Genomic DNA, 20,307 nt, shown 5'->3' with positions numbered 1-20,307 from the left:
GCCTGGAGTTGTTTTAATCTCACTTATCCCTCTGCCACTCCAAGAGGCTGCTCACATCATCCCAGCCCACACCTTTTGCTCCTTTGGTTGCATCGCTTTATGCTGTGCATACTCTACCATCAGGAGACAATCGTTGAGTCTCCAAAATCCTCTCTCAAATTTCAAAGCTCACTATCTCCCTTCCTGCCTTCAAACATCTACTTGACATTTATTTTTGACAAAAGCTTTCTGCTTTTTTTCTCCTTCTCCACCTTCTTCTTGGTGTTCAGAGGCCTTTTGATGTAATCTCTTCCCTTCATTGTTCTTTCATTTCCTTCTCCCATTTCTCCCCTTTTATTGTGATCAGATTTTTGTTGCATGTGCTAACTGCTCCATAAATTCAGTAATTCTTTAAGTTAAGCATGGTTTGCTTTTATAAGCATTTTTTGGAATTAACCCCACCAACTGAGTCTGTGAAGACATTGCTCAATCTTTTGGAGAATTCCTTATAAAAATATCAGTGAATTGTCTTCATTGCTCCAACACCAATCAGGTAACTGCCCGTTGCTAAAGAAACAAAGAGCTTCTTTTACATTGGTCTTCCTTGCATTTGGATTCTGGAGGTTTGTTATTAAATCTGATTTTCACAGACTCAGATCCGGATATTGTGCTGGCAGAATTTAAATTTGGAGAAGACCAATTAAAGGGAGCTGCAGAGAGATCTAACGCAAGTTGATCACAAAGGGTAAATCAAAAAGACTTCTTGAGGCATTTTTACGTTAAAAGCAATACACCCACATGCACTGGTCTTCCCACAAGTTCCTGAAGGTTGTCTAAGGAATGTATGTAATTTACTGATACCACAATAAAATCACTGCTCTAAGACTTTATTCTGTCACAATCATTTTAAATGGGTAAAAGACAAAGTGATTTATGCAAGATGAGAACCTAAAATTGAAGTTTGAATGCTATCATAGAATCATAGAAACCCTACAGTACAGAAAGAGGCCATTCAGCCCATCAAGTCTGCACCGACCACAATCCCACCCAGGCCCTACCCCCATATTTACCCACTAATCCCTCGAACCTACACATATCAGGACTCTAAGGGGCAATTTTTAAGCTGGCCAATCAACCTAACCCGCACATCTTTGGACTGTGGGAGGAAACCGGAGCACCCGGAGGAAACCCATGCAGACACGAGGAGAATGTGCAAACTCCACACAGTGACCCAAGCTGGGAATCGAACCCAGGTCCCTGGAGCTGTGAAGCAGCAGTGCTAACCACTCTGCTACCGTGCCGCCCATTATTGTTAGTCATGATGGTGCTGTGCCTTGTTTAAGCCCCCCCCCCCCCATTTCGGTTTCACTCCTCCCTGATCCATGCAATAATCCTGAAAGAGCAACCAGGTGACTGCTTTCAAGTTGACTCAGTCTCCTCTGTAAACCAGTCAGTTAGCAACTCGGTTAGCCTTGAGTTTTAATAAATCTACCTTGTTGTTCGTTTACAGTGATTCATTTGAGATCAGGACTTTAAAGTCTGAAACGTAGGTACACCTTGCCAGTGCACCAAGTTCCCTTCTTCAGTGTTCTCCTGTAACTTATTCTGATGACCCTTTGGGAGTCAGATATGATTTTCCCAGAGGTTTGCTTTTCCCTTGATTGGGCAAGGAATTCCCTTGATTTTCCTTTTAACGCCTCTTCCTTTGGAAGGGAAACATTGAAAATCATAATGCTCAGTGGAGCTAAAGTGCATGGGAGAGTCTCGATAGAACGTCTTTTCCGTGCCATCATTCTCATATGTTGGTAAAAGAACATTCTTCTTGGATGTAGATATTTCTTTCACATGAATAACATCACTTGAAACATAATATTGAACAGGAGGAGAATGGGAAGAAAATTGAGAAATAGCATGGAAGTTGAAATCATTTTTGGTAAAGATTTTAAGGTAAAACAGATTGTGAGATGGCAAGACAGAGGAAACAAGGTGGAGAGCAGAAAGGTAGTGGCTAAAAGAGAAACCGACTGTGATGGAACAGAAGGAATTGGGAGCAAGGAGAATCAATGTTGGAGAGGAGGGCACATTGGAGAATTGATCCGGGAGAGAATTTTGACAATGATGAAGTCAATATGATAAAAGCTTGATTCAGTGCAAAATGAGAGTGAGGGGCAAAGTCATGCGATATTACAAAAGTTTAAGATAGCAATTTGCTAACAGAGTAGATTGAGTACAGAGAAGAGGTTGAAGAGTGCATCAAGGTTCTGCACTTCCTGACTTAGCACGATGTGGCAATAAGGAAGATTGCTGGACCATGGTCGTCAAAGAAGCATGCATTACTGAAGGGGGCCATTCAGTCCATCTTGCCTGTGTCAGCTCTTCGAAAGAGTTATCCATTTAGTCTTCTTCCCCTCTTTCCTCATAGCCCTGCAAAGTTTTCTTTTTCAGATCTAAGGTAATTGGCAAAAGAATCAGGGATGGAAATTATTTTTTTTTAAAACAGCAGTGAGTTATGATAATATGAAATGCATTGCCTGAAATAAATATTGAGGAAATATCTTCATAATGCTGTGGCGGGGATTTACAGACTACGTTTCCCAACAAAAACGAAACATCAGGCAATGGTACAGTACCGCCTGTCCTCAGGTAAGTTTTGCAATGGCTCCCCGCACCCCCGCCCGCCGCTGCCGAATCTGCTACCACCACCCTTTCAGGCTGTGTATTCCATATTATTGTAGCTCCCTGTATTTTCTTTATATTCCTCATCTCCCCTTCTGCTTCTTACCAATTATCATAAATCTATATCCTGTGATTACTGATATTCCTGTCAGTGGGAATAGTTTATCCTCATCTCCTCTATCATACCCTTAACTTTGAACATCTACTTTAAAGCTCTGCTTAACCTCCTCTGCTCTTGGGACAACAATCCCAGCATCTCAGTTTCTGCATATGAATGAAGTCTGTCATCCCTGGTATCAAAAGTTCATGATTCTGTATCCTCTGCTTGACCTTGAAATTCTTCCTAAGTTATGCTGGCCAAGTTTAGACACAATCCTCCCGCTGAGGCCTGACAAGTGATGTATGGAGGTTTGGCATCAGCTCCTTGCTTTTTTGCACTAACGCCAGAATCTTACTGCCCTGCCCACCTCAGGAATCGGAGCGGGCGAGGGGCGGACAATGGGAAGGTCCATTGACCTCAGGCAGGATTTTACGGTTTCAGGGCGAGCAAGGCCATAAAATCCCACCCTATATCTGTTCATAAAACAGAAAATCCCGCAAGTCTCTGTTGCTGAATTGCCGTTAAAAATTGTTGTTGCCTTCTCATTCTTCCCACCAAAATATAATAGTTCTTTGCACTGATTGTCATCTAACATGTGTCTGCTCACTTCACCAGTCTGTCTCTATCCGAGTATGTTCCTCACCGTTTATTAGATTTCTTGAGTTTTGCATCTTTGACAAATATTGGAATTATGCTCTTTACATACAAATCCAGGTTACTGATATACAACGGAAGGAGCCATAATCCTAAAACCAACCCCTGGGGGACACTACTGTGCTCTTCGCTCCATTCTGAAAAACAATAATGGGGGAAATCTTACCAAAAGATTGCAGAGTGTTGTTTCTGGCAAGAAAACTGGTGCATTTCTCTCCAGTAAACCAGTTGGCTTTCTTTCCAGATTCTATCACACTCTGCAAAGAAAATCAAGGTGATGTGATTCATGCATGCTATCCTAGAGGTGGGCCAGGCTTAAACATATAGGCAAAATTTGCTACTCAGAAATCAGGGTGCCAACTTTAAAGAAAAACTAAAAACTCCAATGGACCTTTCCCCTTCTCCCCACCACTGAGACCAAAGGGGCTCTCCCTCCAAACCCCCGATCGGAACAAGCATTCACTCTGCCTCTGCCCCCTACACGTACGATCATCAGCCCCTTCTCTCTCTTTCCGCCCCCCCCACACACAATCATCTGCCCCTTCTCCACCCCCATGGTGGTATGGTGCCGACCTGTGTCAAGAGGCAGTACCAAGAGGCATTGTCAGGGCACTGCCTGGCTGTGGGTTAATAGTATTAAAATGCATGCAAAGCACGGGCATGAACCTGATGACATCGCTGGCGAGGTAGGGGGAAGATCCAAAGTCGTAAACTCGTTGGAGAGAACTGCGACTTTCCAGACCTTGAGGCCCCGTTGGCAACCTCGCAGATGGCAAACGCGGGCTCAAGATTTTGTCCAGTGGGTCTGGACATGACAGCATTAAGTTTTGGCTCACCCAGACACAAGTTAGGCAGTTGAAGAGTTTTGTCACGATGGAGGAGGCAATGAGATGGAATACATGAGTCATCAGCATTCATATAATATGATCCTTCTTATGAAAATGATTGTCAGTAACAGATGATGGAATTTCCTTACTCATGTACTAATCTCAGTAACCTACAGAAATAGAATTATATTAGATGTGGTCCAGTAAAGCTTGCATTTGAAATACATCAGGAGTGCAGCATCACTAACACAGTGAAATCTACTGTAAACTCTTGTAATTACAAAAATATTATACCACGGTGATAAATGGGGTTATTCTGACACAATGTTAGATAATGAACAGATATGATTGTTTTCTCTCAGTAACTCATTTGCCATAAATTGAATAAGCACACTGGATTTACGTCATATATGGAAATCTATTACCTCTGTGAAATACTGTAAAATGTCCTTCTGTCATGATGTGGGAGATGGCAGAAACCCAGTTTGAGAGTTAGGTTGATTGGCCATGCTAAATTGCCTCTTCGCATCAGGGGGATTAGCAAGATAAATATGTGGGGGTTGGCGTCTGGGTGGGATTGTTGTTGGTGCAGGCTCGATGGGCCCAAATAGCCTCCTTCTGCACCGTGGGGTTTCTATGATTCTAATACCAGCAGTTACTCAAGATATGAATTTCAATGTAAAAGCTCAAATAGAAAAATCCAGTATTGTTTTATATGGGATGTTGACTGTAAAATATATTTTTAACTAACGGGTGGCTATGCCTTTGATGCGATAATATATTCCAGATGGCTATTTATTTGTATTATGATTCATCAAAACATGTTACAGCCTTATATGTTCAAAAGCGTGGTATGTTCTCTCCAGTACGTACCAGAGAGAATTGATTGCAGATGGTACTACTGTAAATTTGCAGTAAGAAAATCAGAGAAGTAATTAAGCCAGAACAATTAAAACCCACCAGGAATTTAAAGAAGGTGTTGAATAATTAAACTGATATTTTAAATTTGAAAATGCTGGAAATCTGGAGGAACAAATGGAATGCAGATGACAGAGGGTCCACATTCGGAATGTTAATCCAGCTTTTTTTTTCCACAGATGCAGAAAAGTTTACTGTGTTTTACCAACATTTTCTCATTGTTGAAGGACTGACAGACTGTTTTTTAAATGGGAGGGGGAGTGCGTGGGGTAGGGGAGGAGGTTCAAAAACTACAATCTTATTCCAGGGTTCAGATGTAATTCGGAAGGCCCCTCAAAGTTTGAGGTGACGTGAAGTCTTTCAATTAGATCATTATCTTCACAACATTCCCAGGTGGTCCTTTAAAAATTGTAACCACACAGATAATAAATAAGGCCAGTGGATTTCCTTTATCACAGGGAAAATGTATGAAAGCAATAAATCCTTGCAACATAATGGAAAGAACCCATGTCATCAGAATGGAATGTGAATCAGTAACTGCAAATTGCCTCAGTGGCAAATCAGTGCCCTAAAAGCAAGTAACCTTGAAAAGGTTTACCACCGGCACGGTGGCACAGTGGTTAGCACTGCTGCCTCACAGCGCCAGGGACCAGATTCGATTCCAGGCTTAGGTGACTGTGTGGAGTTTGCATGTTCTCCCCATGTCTGCGTGGGTTTCCTCCGGGTGCTTCGGTGTCCTCCCACACTCCAAAGATGTGCGGGTTAGGTTGATTAGACATGCTAAATTGCCCCTTAGTGTCAGGGGGATCAATATGTGGAGTTATGGGGATAGGGCCTGGGTGAGATTGTTGTCGGTGCAGGCTCGATGGGCCGAATGGCCATCTTCTGCACTGTAGGGATTCTATGATTCACCTTAGCTAAGGAAGTCAAAGATGCCAAGATTTATTTTATAGAATTAAACTTCATCCCTCCGTTGTCCTAACTTGCCCACTGTAGCAGGATTGGCTACTTGCCCCTTTCAGCCTGCTCTGCCATTCATTAACATCATGGCTGATTGTAATCTCAACCCCACATTCCTGCCTGCCCCTGATAACCTTTCTTCCCCATGTTAATCAAGAATTGTTAGTGTCTCTACCATTGCCTTTTAATTAATGTTAGTCAATATCCTGTGACCCTCATTGAATTTTAAATAGTTATGGGTTTACCTTTCTACACAAATTAATATTTGATTCCCTTTCGCTACTTAGTTTCTAACTTAAGCTTTTGGTTTAATTAAACCTTTTTTTCTAGTTGAACCCAAGGCAAATAATGATGAAAAGCAGTATGTGAAAATATTTAAACTGAAATAAGATGCACGTATAAGTGATCTGATTGAGATCTGTGCAGCTTCAGGAGTTCAGAGTTGAGTCTTTTAGGTGAATTAGTTGAAACACAGTCTTACTAGTCTCAGCAAATTGTACATTTATGATAGTTCAGACGCTTGCCATAAACTGTAGCCCTGCATGGAGAGTCTGAACCTGTCCAGTTCATAACAACTTACATTTATACAGCATCTTTGAAGCAGTATAATGTCCCTGATGGCTTTACCGGAGTAATCAGTCAAAAACTGACAGAGAGCCCAATGAGGAGATACTAGGAAGGGTGACAAAACTTGCCAAATTGTAGTGACTTTTAAGGAGAGTCTTAATGGCAGGAAGAAAGATGGAGAGGTATAAGGAGGGAATTGCAGAGCTGAGACAATTGAAAGCACAGCCACTAATGTTGGGGCACGGGAAGGGCAAAAGGCCAGAGTTAGAGAAATGCTGAATTTCTTGAGGATTGTAAAAGCTTAAAGGGTTTATTTCTTAAAGGTTAGAGTTGTTAAGCAGGAGTGTACTTGGAAGGAGATTTCAAACAAGAGTTTGCAGTTCTTGGAGCAATCCACAGAGATGACTAATACCCGTGGACGTGAATGCGTAAAATAAATAAAAGTCCTTTCTTTCAGATGGCAGTAGAGCAGCACAACTAGACTTTGGCTTCAATTGTCAAACAAATTTATTGAAGAGTAATAGAACAAGCAAATTGGTCCAATAACACAAATATATGCTTACAGTTGTTACTTAGCTTAGCTCCTCGGGTAAGAGAAAGTAAATAAATCATTTGCAGCTGCTATTGCCCAACTATGATATAAGAAACATTCTTATGGAACAATTATTCTTTCCTTTGTATACAGAGGCTATCTAGATGACTGTCTATTGGAGGACTGCAGACATACTCCAACTTAAGAAAGATTGATAAATATCAAGGTGACTGGAACCCGTTGATTTTCAATAACTTCCCAAATTCAAAATGAGTTGCCAATCAAAATAACACTTGAATCAAATCATTCAAAATTGTAGGTGAATTGAACGGATTGGGTTCTCCCTTTAGCAGCTGCCTAATAACAAGCACTGATTTGGCATCAGTTTTACCAAAAGGAGCAGCAACATTCTACCGTGTGCGCATCTGTTTTTAACCAATTTTGTGCCCTGATAGAATTGAAGAAGTTCTCAGCAGCTGAATCTTAACCAAAATGATTTTTAGTGTTTTCTGTACTGTTCTGAAAATTACACTGAGCAATACTAGTACAGAACACTTAACACCTCTCGTGGAATTCCTGTGCAATTTTGATAATGGATTCAATCCATTTACAGTTATTACAGTATAGTTTCAGGTTTAGCTTATCATGTATTATACCTTTCAGTAATTATCAGTATATTCCACACATCAAGGAGAAGCATTGTAGAATCATTTTGGATAAGATTACCTAACAATGAGCAGTAAATACCTTAGCCTATTCAAATTTGCTCACAGCTTATTGCATAAACTGTTGAATGCTGATGTACATCAAGCTTTATAGTAGGTCTTGGAAACCAGTATAACAGTCTTTGTTTATCTGCAGTTACACTGCTTGTGTGTGAGTGATCACAGTGTCCATCTTCTCTGAGATGTGTATGTTCACTTATGATATTTTATTAATTCATGTGATTATGGGTGGCGCCAGTAAGGCCAGCATTTATTGCTGATCCCTAATTGTACTTGAAAAGGTAATGGTTCTTGAGTGCAACTGAGTGGCTTGCTGGGGGCCATTTCAGAGAAAGAGTGAACCGAGGGTCTCGAGTCACATATAAAGCAGAATGGATCATGAAAGTAGATCTCTTTCCCTGAAAAACATCAGTGAATTAAATGGTTCTGTAAACAATCCAGTAGTTTCATGATTGTCATTACTGACATCAGTTTTTTATGACAGATTTAATTTAATTTAAATACTCTAGCTGCCATGTTGAGATTTGAACATGTGTCCCTGGATCATTAGTCCAGGGCTTCTGGATTATTAATCCAGTAACAACATAATCGGGCCATAACATCTTTGGAGTGACAATGAGCGTCGGATTGCCATTCCATACCCACTTACCTGCGCTAGGTTTCTTTAGTGTCTGTCTCTCCTGACCTTCCTAACTCAGACAGCACAGTGGGCCCCGGGGTCCAGCGTCTGGGTTTAATAAAATCACAGCGAAGGAGGTCGCACTAACTGCCATAAAGCAGGTGATTTTAAAGATCCCATTGAAAATAACAGGCCAGGGAGAAGATAAGTGTCTAATGTAAGTGTATAGGATTTGGCAGTGGGGTGGGGGCAGGGGTGCAATCAGACATTGAGCAATGGGTGGGGAATCCTGTTCCGCTTTGGATGGGGAATACCGGAAGTGGGGGGGGGTGTTGGTCATGATAGGGGAGTCCCCAGGGAATCAAGAGTGTGGGGGGGATGGGGTGGTGTTCCGTGCGCATATCAGTCTGGGTATTTTCAATAATTGCATTAAAGTTAGAAGTGGTTTAATTTCTTCTAATCTCTTCTGAGTAACTATTAGCGTAACACTGGCAGAACCATCCAAAGTTAGCAATTAAAATTGCTTTGTCAGCTGGTTTCCAAAGGTTGGAAGTTCCCAGGCAAGGGTTTATGCGACAATTGTCCAGGGGAAGTTAACACTTCTGGACAGTTGCCACTTTAACCCTTCCCTGGGAACTTCCCAGAAAGATTCACCAGCCCATCTTTGGGATACTCCCAAATCTTACACTGAGGAGCCTGAAAGTTATGGGCCAATGACAATGTTTCCACAAAAATATGTTCCCTGTGACATAGTGTATAATTCTGAAATTGAGAGAATCAGCTCAATTTGCCATCTCCCCACCCTACTTGTGCCCAGCTGCTCAATACATTCTTGATTTGTCAGATGGTACAGGGACAAAACACAATTTGAATTATCTGACTTAGATTATCTTGAAGATTTTAGGATTTGTGCATTGTCTGTTCAACCCTTGTGTCAGAGGTTTAGGTTGCCTACATGGCCTTGTTCAGGGGTATTTGTTGAATTTATATTAACACTTTCCTTGCCAAAAGCAGTTAGAATTCCCAATGCTAGATGTGGCTATCATTAGGTCTCTCATTACAGTGGCAATGATGTGAGTGGGGAGGTTGGAAAACTGTCTGCTGCATTGTTTTCTTGGCTCTCTTGGGATCTAAAATCAACGACTGGCCCACCAACACCCACCCCCGCCCAAAATAGGATGCAGGTTTCTGTCGGATCTAAGAGTCCTGTGTGTAATGAGTTTGGTAAAGTCTCGAACAATTTCCAAATAATTGCACTGAATGAGAGACCGCATGGTAACCTAATGGAACTGTCAACTGAGCAAATTTTACTCCCTGCCCAGTTGATGTTTGGCTTGGGAGGGCACACTCCAGACCCTTGCAGAGATGGAGGGAAGGGGGAGAAACACTGAGGTCCATCACCTTAGTGACGATACTGATTCACTCGAAAATGGAATGGGCTGTGTGTTAGATGACAAATGCATCACCATGGAATTCCAGTCAACTTTATGTGTGCAGATGTTCTGCATGAAGCAAACATTTTCACTGCATCAATTATTCAACAAAAATATCTAAACTGGTGCAGGGTTTGATAAAGAAACACTTGGATATAACGGGATCACTTCCTTTTTAACAGGTGCCTGGTTAAAACTCTCCATCCACTGACTGTGAATATAGGGCACCACTTACAGTGCACATGATGTTACATTATATGCTGTCGGTTTTAGACTCTTTAACAAATAACAGTTTCTGCTTTCTACTCCAAAGCTGTGATCTAACCATCCCAGGAACCTAAGATTTTGATCCAATTTATTAGCAAAAATGGAATGTTGGGCAAATATCTGTAAATTCTCAAGCACATGATCACTAATATCTATTATTAATAAAACACACCACAGGAAGCAGCCATCTCTAATCAATAAACATAAGGTGCAATACATCATTCAATAGTTCATACCTTTCAGTCACTGAGGAGATAATCTACATTACAGAACATTGGAAATAGAAGTCAACTATTTGTGCTTTGGAAGATGATGAAATATTGAATTGTTGGTTGTAATGCCATCTTTCATGGTATTATGTTATGCTTAAATCAACTGTTCATTATTTAGAACTTATGAATTAAGCCTCTTGAATTGTATCATCTCTGAGTATTTCCAACAGTAGCAGTGAAGGCCAGTTCATAGCACAGAGACAGGGGTAGAGAGTCTGGATTCTTCTCTGCAAATCAACAAATGCGAAAGGAGCATGCAGATTTTGTTGGTCGGCAAGCATGCTAAGTTTGAGCAAGAACAACGATCCATTTAAAATTCAGCAGGGAAGTCTGGCAGACATCTTACTCCTCTGCGTCTTGACATGCAAGGTATGCAACTATTGTACAAAGCGCAGGTCAAAGGGGGCCCTTACTGTGCATGTGTTTCTGTCTCTCTTTTGAAGCAGGTTACCATGGTTATGTTAACAAAGACAGATTGATCTACAATCTGTGAATGAATATAAGAACATCATTTCCCCTTCTTACACTTTATTTTACAAAGACAAGAGCTGGAAGCACTTCATAGTGTCTGTGTTTTCCATCCTAATAGGCGAATGTGATACCGTATGTGACTTGATGGCCATTGTCCCATGCATACAGGATACGTTCTTTGGGGTTGTAGTCAATCTGAGTGGTATAAGAATACTCATTGGTAAATGGCAACCTTGGATTGATTTGAGTATTTGTGTGGGTGTCATAAGCATATGAAATATTGGCATGCTTGCTATTGTAGCTGTCCACTGCATACAGCACACCACAGACTATGAAGCAGTTGCCATAATAATTTTTCCTTAGGCCGGTCCTCCAAGTGGTCTCTTTCTGGATTGACAGGTCGACAGTGTTGAGTCTGCTAATGATTATGACCTCTTGCAAGGAGCCCACTTCATCAATGGCAGGATAAATCACCCACAAACCATTCTCATCAACAGCAAAGTCTATTTCGGAGTGGCCCCTCCATCTCCAGGGTGTGGCTTCATTATACACTGCATCGTGAAGCAGGGTCCAGGCAGCCACATACCTTTGCTTCAGATCATACTTGATGATATTGCGTGTGAAAGCTCTGTTGTAGTAGAAAGCCCCACCGTATACCACGTGGCCTGTCCCAATCCAATTGTAGGGAAGTTTGTAAGAGTTACTCCAGCGACCTGGAAGGAGATATAAACAGGTACATTGAAGATTACATTTCAAATGCTCCCAATCCTTTTCCTTACCTCGCTTGAGGACATTGGCTGTTGCTCAGGTTCCATGAGCACCAGCTACTGACCCAGCACTTGTCCAAGTAGCCATTCTCCATGTGTGATCCTGAACAATGAATATTATCAAGCTCCCCACACGTGAGTGAAGTAGGAAGGCCATCCAGCCTTTTCTGTCATTCAATCTGATAGAGGCTTGTCTATGTCTGAGCCCCATAACAGTACAACCTGATCTTGCCTTGCCCTGCCCAATGTGCAGAGGTTTCAATGGAAATTAAATTGTGTTCAGTGTCATACCCCACCTTCCCGCAATGTCATAGAGTCATAGTCATGTCAAAGTCATAGAGTCATAGTCATGTCAAAGCCAGCTGCAGCAGCTCCAGCTGAAATCAGCTGACTGCTCTTCTTCTGTGTGACTCAACATTAAGCAATGTACTTACCAAATGAAAACTTATTCATATAGATAACAGGCTGCTTGTTCATTTTGGTTTGGAATATCTGAAATCTGCATTTAATCATTTACATATCTTTGTCACAGATGTGAGGGTATGGATGCCCAGGAACAAGTTGCAGACAGTAATCCTATCGAACAATTTGAATGGCTTAGACTTGGAATACTGATCAATAGCTTGAAGTGAGTTAAAGACTGGAATCTAAGGGATTGGAATGATCTGTATGTGTACCCAGTTTCTGGTTTAGATCTAATTGAGGAGCTTAGATGATTTATGAATGAAACATGAATAACTGACTGAAAGAGAGAGGCTAAATTTTAATCAAGGGATTTTGATGTTGAGTAACTGAATATTTGATACTGAAGCTATAATGATCTGCAACTCCTGTCTGAACACCAAACCAGTCTGTCATGTCGTAATTTCAGTGCATCAGTTGCATACACTCAAAATAACTTGACAAAGTTTAAGAGAAATCAGATATCAGCCAAGAGCTGCCGTAAGACTGCATTTCAACTAAGTCACCTGTACACAGATGGCATGCTTCAGCCCCTTTCACCATTGTTGCTGAACCACAGCCTAGGCAAACACATTTTTTATATTCAGCCATTCCCCCCATCAGTACAATCTGGCAAGTTGTGACTGGGAAACCATGTCACTCACTTGAGTACTGCGAGTCAATTAAGAAATTTTCAATGGAATCACCTCTTTCATAACTTCTCTAATAATAAAGGATTGTTTGATCCCCAAGGGAAACGTAATCTTGACTGAGTTATATGCTTGTTCTGCTGCCCTTGGAGACTGTGTATTTATTGAGACATTAATTACAGCTGAACTTCCCTTCAAAAACAATAATAGTGTGGAAACTGTGGCCAATGTACCATTTCATGTTGGGACACAGGACAGGCTAACAGATGTGAACTCTGCTTCATTCCTTATTTTTAAAAATGTCAGAGCATTTTCACATTTAAAATTATTTCCACAATCTGGGAGAAATTATTTTATCATTTTTGGCATGTATATTAGGCAACATCTATTTGTAGGTCATACAATTTTCATGGACCCTTCTTGCTTTTGTGTTCCAGAAGCTGAAACAGTGCCGCTTCTTGATGTGTTAATTTGACTTTCTCAAGGGTAACTGATCAACAAATAATCCCGTGCTGAAAGCATTCCATGGCTTGATGGGCCTGCAAATAGGTCCATAAGAGCTCAGAAAGAAAGTTAACTCAGAATGTATATAAGATAATTTCCATTATTAACTTCAAAGTTGAACAGAAAATCAAGTCTCAAAGTTATGAATATGGAAGATTGAAGAACAACTTTCCACACTAAGGTTACTGTAATTTCAGGTTCAACTGCATTTTTGGGCTGTGGAAAAGTCATCTTGTGTTGAGTTTGCAGCTTACCAACTTATCCTTACCGAAAGTGTTTGAACTGAAAGTACTGGAGCAGGTAACATTGCAGTATTTTCTAGAGCCCTCAGTTTTCAGTTGCAGAGTCTGTAAGAACCTACAGGAGCTGGGAAAATGGCTTAATCTGTGTTTAATGCTCTCTCTTTATGCTCAAGTCTTTATGATGAAGTTTGGTGATACAGGCATTGATAACCAATTGCGAGAATATCACAATCTGGCCTTCATTGCTTCTTCGTCAGATGGAGTGGTCTCTGTTCTCAAACAGGGCACAGACACAGAAATCAAATTTGATTTCTGTGTCTGTGCCCTGTTTGAGAACAGAGACCACTCCATCTGACGAAGGAGCATTGCTCCGAAAGCTTATGGTATTTGCTACCAAATAAACCTGTTGGACTTTAACCTGGTGTTGTGAGACTTCTTACTGTGCTTACCCCAGTCCAACGCCGGCATCTCCACATCATGACTTCATTGCTTGACCAGCATCCCCAAGCAGGTGTTTAACAAAGTATTTGTTTAACCATCATTCACAGGCATTAAATCAAATCTGTTGATTAGCCTCGACTTGCTTGAGTGGGAGTTCACCATGATTGAACTAATCTGAATTTCACAATGAAGGTAATCTTTCAAAAATGTTGGTGCTTAAACAGGAAATTGAAAAGGAAATTGATGTGCACCTCTGTTTAGTTGAGCTTTTAATCTACCTCTTATTTTCCCATCCTCTCTCCAGCATTAATCCCCCTCCCAGTCATTGCTTTAAAGAGCTGTGCCTGCAGTCCATTCCAAGGAATGGACAATGATTCTTTTGAAGTGGTTTCCACGGGGAATGCAAGTCCTCTCCAGGAAGTGATTCACCCTCTGTATTTTCTTGTCTCCCTTCCTGCTCAGTGTTATGTGACCTCACAGATGTTGTGGGATGAGGAATTGAAGAGCTGGGCACAATGATTCTGTGGTAAATAAGATCTTTGAAAGCTCAGTACTGAATTACACATTTGAGGTTAGAGCTTATTACTGTTATGTTGGATTATGCACAACAGCAAGACTAACGTATTTTATAAATCCATCAAAAACATGAAATCAATAGTCTTTTGGGGTTTTTCCTTCAGTTTTCTTCCCTGAAGGCAGTTCCTCATGTTTGGATTGTTTTGCCTGGCTTCTGGCAGTTCTTCTCGTTACATACCTGTGTAGTCAATACTCATGCATATAAACAGTAAGTGGCAACCATTCCATAATGGAGGATATCACAGCTGAGCCAGGTCCTTTCTTCACGTTTTGTATTCCATGAATTTGCATTGCCACCAAAGCAAGCATCAGACACGAACCCTACCATCACCCCAATTTTTTGCTGCTTGATTGATTCTTGGCTTGACAAAAGCTGACACATCTAATCAAATCATCGTAGATTTTCCATTTTCCTCAGCTAATTAACAGTAGCCATTAATTTGCATGCTCTTATCTATACAGCATATGTTCCCTCTCCCCAAAAAGCCTTGTTGAATAATGCAAGATCAACTGAGGCAAGTTTTTTAAAAAAAGGGCCTAGTTACAATTCTAACTATGTGGACCTCTAGCGTTTCCATTTGTTTTCATCTTTTATTTGCTGTTGGGAATTTTTTATAAACTCCCCAAACTCTTAAATTCCATTTCCCCAACACCACTCACCATTCCTTCACCAGGGAAAATGTCAAATATTACGCAACTAAGTGAGGTGACTCCGCTGCCAACTTCCATTCAGATGTGTAGTCAAAATTAAGAAGCCAAAATTGGGAAGAAATTAAAGTGATGAATCAGCTTGCCACAAATCTCTCCAATTCAACATCAAGTAGTGTCAGCCAGAATGACCAAAGGTATTTTTGTGAGTCAGGATTGTATAGAACTCAAGTGCGTAGTTCATAATGTTTTTATAAGCAGAGCTGAAGGCAGCTGAAAACCGTATAGCAAAGCTCATTGTAATTTCAGTGGAACATCTTAAGCAAATATCTGGAGTAGTGAAGGACTTAGCAGAATTTGTTTTCAGGCTGAAATTGGTTGGGTCTCGTTTATGGAAGGACTGAATATGGAAGGCTGGTCAAACTTTTAGTATTTGATATTTTATGCTCTCACCTTGTTTGAAGTTTTCCATGTTGCGAAACTCCACCAGGGTATTGCCGTAATAGTAGTTGGTGATGTAGATTTTATCGCCTTTTGACAATGGATCTTTCATCCAAGCACCTTCTTTTCTCCCATAAATGTGTTTGGTCTTGGGCTCAGATATGGTAGATAAAGTCTCCTTGCACTCCCCTGTAATAATCAAGTGGTATTCCAGTTTTACTGTCCATTACACAGTAATATCTCTTTGCAAAAATCATTTGAAGGGATGCAGATTCGACTCACAACCACCATGTTGGGAGCATGAATCATTGGCTAAGTCATGGACTCCCTACAGTGCAGAAGGAGACCATTCAGTCCATTGAACCTGCACCAATAACAATCCCACCCAAGCCCCATCCCCTAAACCCACGTATTTACCCTGCTAGTCCCCCTGACACTGAGGGGCAATTTTGCATAGCCAATCAATCTCGCCTGTACATCTTTGGATTGTGGGAGGAAACCCACACAGACACTGGGAGAACATGCAAACCCCACACAGACAGTCACCCAAGGGTGGAATTGAATCCGGGGTCCCTGGCACAGTGAGGTAGCACTGTGCCATGACTCAAACTTACCTGTTGAAGGAGAAAGCTTCAACCAGAGTATAACACAAAGGTACTCTGATCAAAGGATGGAATCACATCTCTCACTAGTCCAGCATCAGAAAGACAATTCAATCTGGGTAAGGGTTCACAACCAGACTTACTGCAAACTGGGGAAAGATTAAAACATCTAAGGGGAATGTACCAAAACATTCAGAAATGCATGCACTATATTGATTTGGGTTGCTGCCTATTAATCTGCTGAGCCTTAAATATCAATAATCTTACTGATTTAGTGCAGTAACCTTTACTTGAGAACATCCTAGGGAATTAAAGGAAGTGGCAGCGGAGATAGTGGATCCATTGGTTATAATATTCCAAACTTCCTTGGACACAGGGAAGGTTCCAGTGGATTGAAAAAATGCTAATGTAACGCTCTTATTCAAAAAGGGAGGGAGGCAAAATGTGGGAAATTACAGACCAATTAGTTTAACATCTGTTGTCGGGAAAGTGTTAGAATCAATTATCGAGGAAGCAACATCAGGACATTTGGAAAGTCAAAACGCTATCCATCAGAGTCAGCATGCTTTTATGAAGGGCAAATCATGTTTGACTAATTTACTAGAGTTCTTCGAAGATGTAACAAGCAAAGTGGATAATGGGGATCCTGTAGATGTAGTATATGTGGACTTCTAGAAGGCGTTTGATAAGGTGCCGCACAAAAGGTTAATTCACAAGGTTAGATCACATGGGATATGGGGTAATTAATTAGCTTGGATTGGTGACTGGCTGATGGACAGAAGACAGAGAGTCAGGATAAATGTTTTTTTTTGGAAGGCAAGAAGTAACTAGTGGGGTGTCACAGGGATCGGTCCTTGGGCCCCAGCAATTTACAATCTATATTAATGACTTAGATACAGGGATAAGAAAGCTCTATAGCCAAATTTGCAGATGACACAAAAATAGGCGGGACAGTAAGTTGCAATGAGGAAATAAGAACCTTACAAATGGATATAGAAAGGTTAGGAGAGTGAGCCAAAATGTGGCAGATGGAGTTTAACGTGAATAAGTGTGGGATCATGCATTTTGATCTCACTCCTCAAATTTACTCACTGTCCTAGCATCCAAAAAATGGGAAGGTGACTTATTATCTAAATGGGGTGAGACCTTTGGGGTGGTTCGGTGCAGAGGGATCTGGGTGTCTTCATTCATGAGTCACAGAATACTAGCATGCAGGTACAGCAGATAATAAAGCAAATGGAATGTTGGTATTTATAGCTAAAGCAATAGAACGTAAAGCTAAGGAAGGATTGTTGCAATTATACAAGGCATTGGTGAAGCCGCACCTGGAGTATTGTGCAGTTTTGGTTCCCTTATTTAGGGAAGATGTAGTGGCATTGGAGGCAGTTCAGAGGAGGATCACTAGATTGATTCCAGAGATGAGGAGTTTGGCGTATGAAGAGGAATTGAACAGTTTAGGCCTATACTCTCTGGAACTTAGAAGGACGAGGGGAGATCAAATTGAGGTATACAGGAGGATAAAAGATATGGATAAAGTAGACATGGAGAGGATGCTTCCTCTTGTGGGGCATTCTAGGATGAGAGGTCATGGTCTTAGGATAAGGGGTGGCAAATTTAAAACAGAGTTGAGGAGAAACTACTTCTCTCAAAGAGTTGTGAATCTGTGGAATTCGCTACCCCAAAGTGCAGTGGATGCTGGGACAGTGAGTAAATTTGAGGAGTTAGACAGATTTTTAATTTGTAATGGGTTGAAGAGTTCTGGGAAGAAGGCAGGAAAATGGGAATGAGGAGCATATCAGCCATGATCGAATGGCAGAGCAGACTCGATGGGCCAAATGGCTTAATTCTGCTCCCATATCTTATGAACTTATGAATATAAACATGCAGCAACCAAGTAATATGTCCTGGCTGTGGTATTCACTATGATTCCCATACAGGAAACTGATAGGCTAGAATCCAACAGTTTAAGTTAATAACAGGTAGTCTTGCATTTATATAGCACCTTTCACAACCTCTGGATGTCCAAATGTGCTTAACCAATGAATTACTTTTGAAGTGTAGTCACTCTTGTAATGTAGAAAAACATGAAAGCCAATTTGTGCATAGCAGCCTCTTCCAAACAGCAATGTGATTATGGCCAGATCATATGTTTTAGCAATATTAATTGAGGGATGAATATTGGCCAGGTCCCTGGGGATAACTCCCCTGTTCTACTTCAAAATAGTTTCTCGAGACCTTTTAAATCCTTTTGAGAGTGTTGAAGGGGGTGCTCAGTTTAACATTTCACCTGAATTATTCAGTGGTTCAACCATGGTAATTACATTGAAAACTGTAACTTAGAACGTTCAGATAGCAACAGTTTGCACCCTTAGGATTGTTTTGTTGTCATTATTCCCAATTAAACATAATGTGCTGTATTTATGCTGAAAGTGATGTCTGTACATGACCAAATTGAATAAATGCCAGATCTTTCTAAGCTGTGATTGGGCTTTGACAATGTTAATGTGGTGATATTACATTTTCTAACTGTGACAAGGATTTAAAATGTTTTTCCTGAGAGTCTGGCCAATGTATGAAATTTGAAACAGGCTCAGTAACACCACAACCACTCAACCAAGGTTCCACCCAGACTGAAAATTACTCCAGAATGTCCCGCAGTGCGAGAGCAGTTGGACCCCAGGATGTTAGTTTAATAAATGCGGCATGAAGTGGCTCTGTAGTCAGCATCTGTCCCAGTGCTTAATGTGAAGCAACAAACTGCTTCAAGGGTTCAACGGGTAAATGCAGAACAAGCCAGACAAGGCAAGAAGGACCCAGGATTACATTAGATATACAGGATGGAACAAAGAGCACATAAACAGGTCACTCAGCCCAATTATCAATATATCTAGTATGATACCAGGCCATGAAGCGCCCCCTGGTCAACCCATTAATGTGTCACCAGTCTGTATATATCAGGAAAAGCCCAGGTTACACCACTCGTGGTGGTTCACAGCCAAGGCTCACATTCACATTTGCTATCCAATGACCCCTTATTGAAAAGTGTGGGATTATGAGGATGTCAGTTGAGGAAAGCTTAGTTCAACCATGGGATAGCTCATCAACACTCATATCCAGGCTCAGCTGTGAACAGTCATCACTTGGGTGAGTTATAAATCTGGGCAAATCAGTTAATAGTTGAAACAACAGAGCATCAGTGGGTGATGTAAATATATATATATTTTGTATATGTATATATACCAAAGGAGTGTGAGTTCTACCTGCCAATAAAGTAACCATGGACAACAAAAAGGATAAGGGACAATTCAAAACTAAAAGGAAAAGCATACAAGAATGCAAAAATAAAGCACAGGTCATGACAAATGGGAGGGATACAAAGAATAGCAAAACATGACAAAGCATCGTAAAAGCAACAAAGAGGGAGTATGAAAAGGATATCAACACGAAAATTTGAGAATTCTATCAAGTAAAATAATGTGGTAAAGAGGGACAAGTGATATTATAAATGAAAATAAAAGAAATTGTGGACATGTTAACCAATTAACTTTGCATCAGTCTTTACAGTAGAGGAAAAGTTCAGTATTCCAGACACCCAGGGAACGAACGTTCAATCAAGGATGGGAACTTATCAAAATTAACGTAAGGAAATTAATAGTAATGAAGAAAATAATGGCACTAAAGAGTGACAAATCCCCAGGACCACATGTTTTTTCCCCAGATTTTTAATGTCATTCAGTGAGAACATTGCAGATACCGTAGTAGAATCTTCTGAAGTTCACTCAATTCAGGAACTATCCTTTGAGTTTGATAAATTGCACATTTCTGCTGTTTTAAGTAAGGTGAGACGGGGAAACAAAGGCTGGAATTCTCCAGCCGTTCACACCCGGTGCTGCTGCCAGCGAGGACGGAGAATTTGGCACTCAGCCAAATCTCCATTCACTGCAATAGGACCAGAAAATCCCTCTCCAGGAAATTATAGACCAGTTAGCCAAAAC

The 20,307-nt window shown here is 40.9% G+C and overlaps 1 protein-coding gene across 1 annotated transcript in view; it reads right to left on the bottom strand.

Annotated features, from left to right (window-relative positions):
• Positions 1-7,178: 7,178 nt before the first annotated feature.
• The window catches only part of LOC144497177 (olfactomedin-like protein 2B), a 56,021-nt gene continuing 42,892 nt past the window's right edge, over positions 7,179-20,307 (bottom strand). The window contains exons 7-8 of the mRNA XM_078218010.1: positions 15,723-15,899; positions 7,179-11,713 (exon numbers count right to left, since the gene is read on the bottom strand). Of these exons, the coding sequence (XP_078074136.1) occupies positions 11,112-11,713; positions 15,723-15,899 (779 nt within the window). The 3' untranslated portion in view covers positions 7,179-11,111. The remainder of the gene's footprint in view (positions 11,714-15,722; positions 15,900-20,307) is intronic.

The sequence above is a fragment of the Mustelus asterias genome, chromosome 8 (genome assembly GCF_964213995.1).
Source record: "Mustelus asterias chromosome 8, sMusAst1.hap1.1, whole genome shotgun sequence".
NCBI lineage: Eukaryota > Metazoa > Chordata > Chondrichthyes > Carcharhiniformes > Triakidae > Mustelus > Mustelus asterias.
The sequence above is the reverse complement of the archived record's forward strand: the minus strand, read 5'-3'. Positions and strand labels throughout refer to the sequence as shown.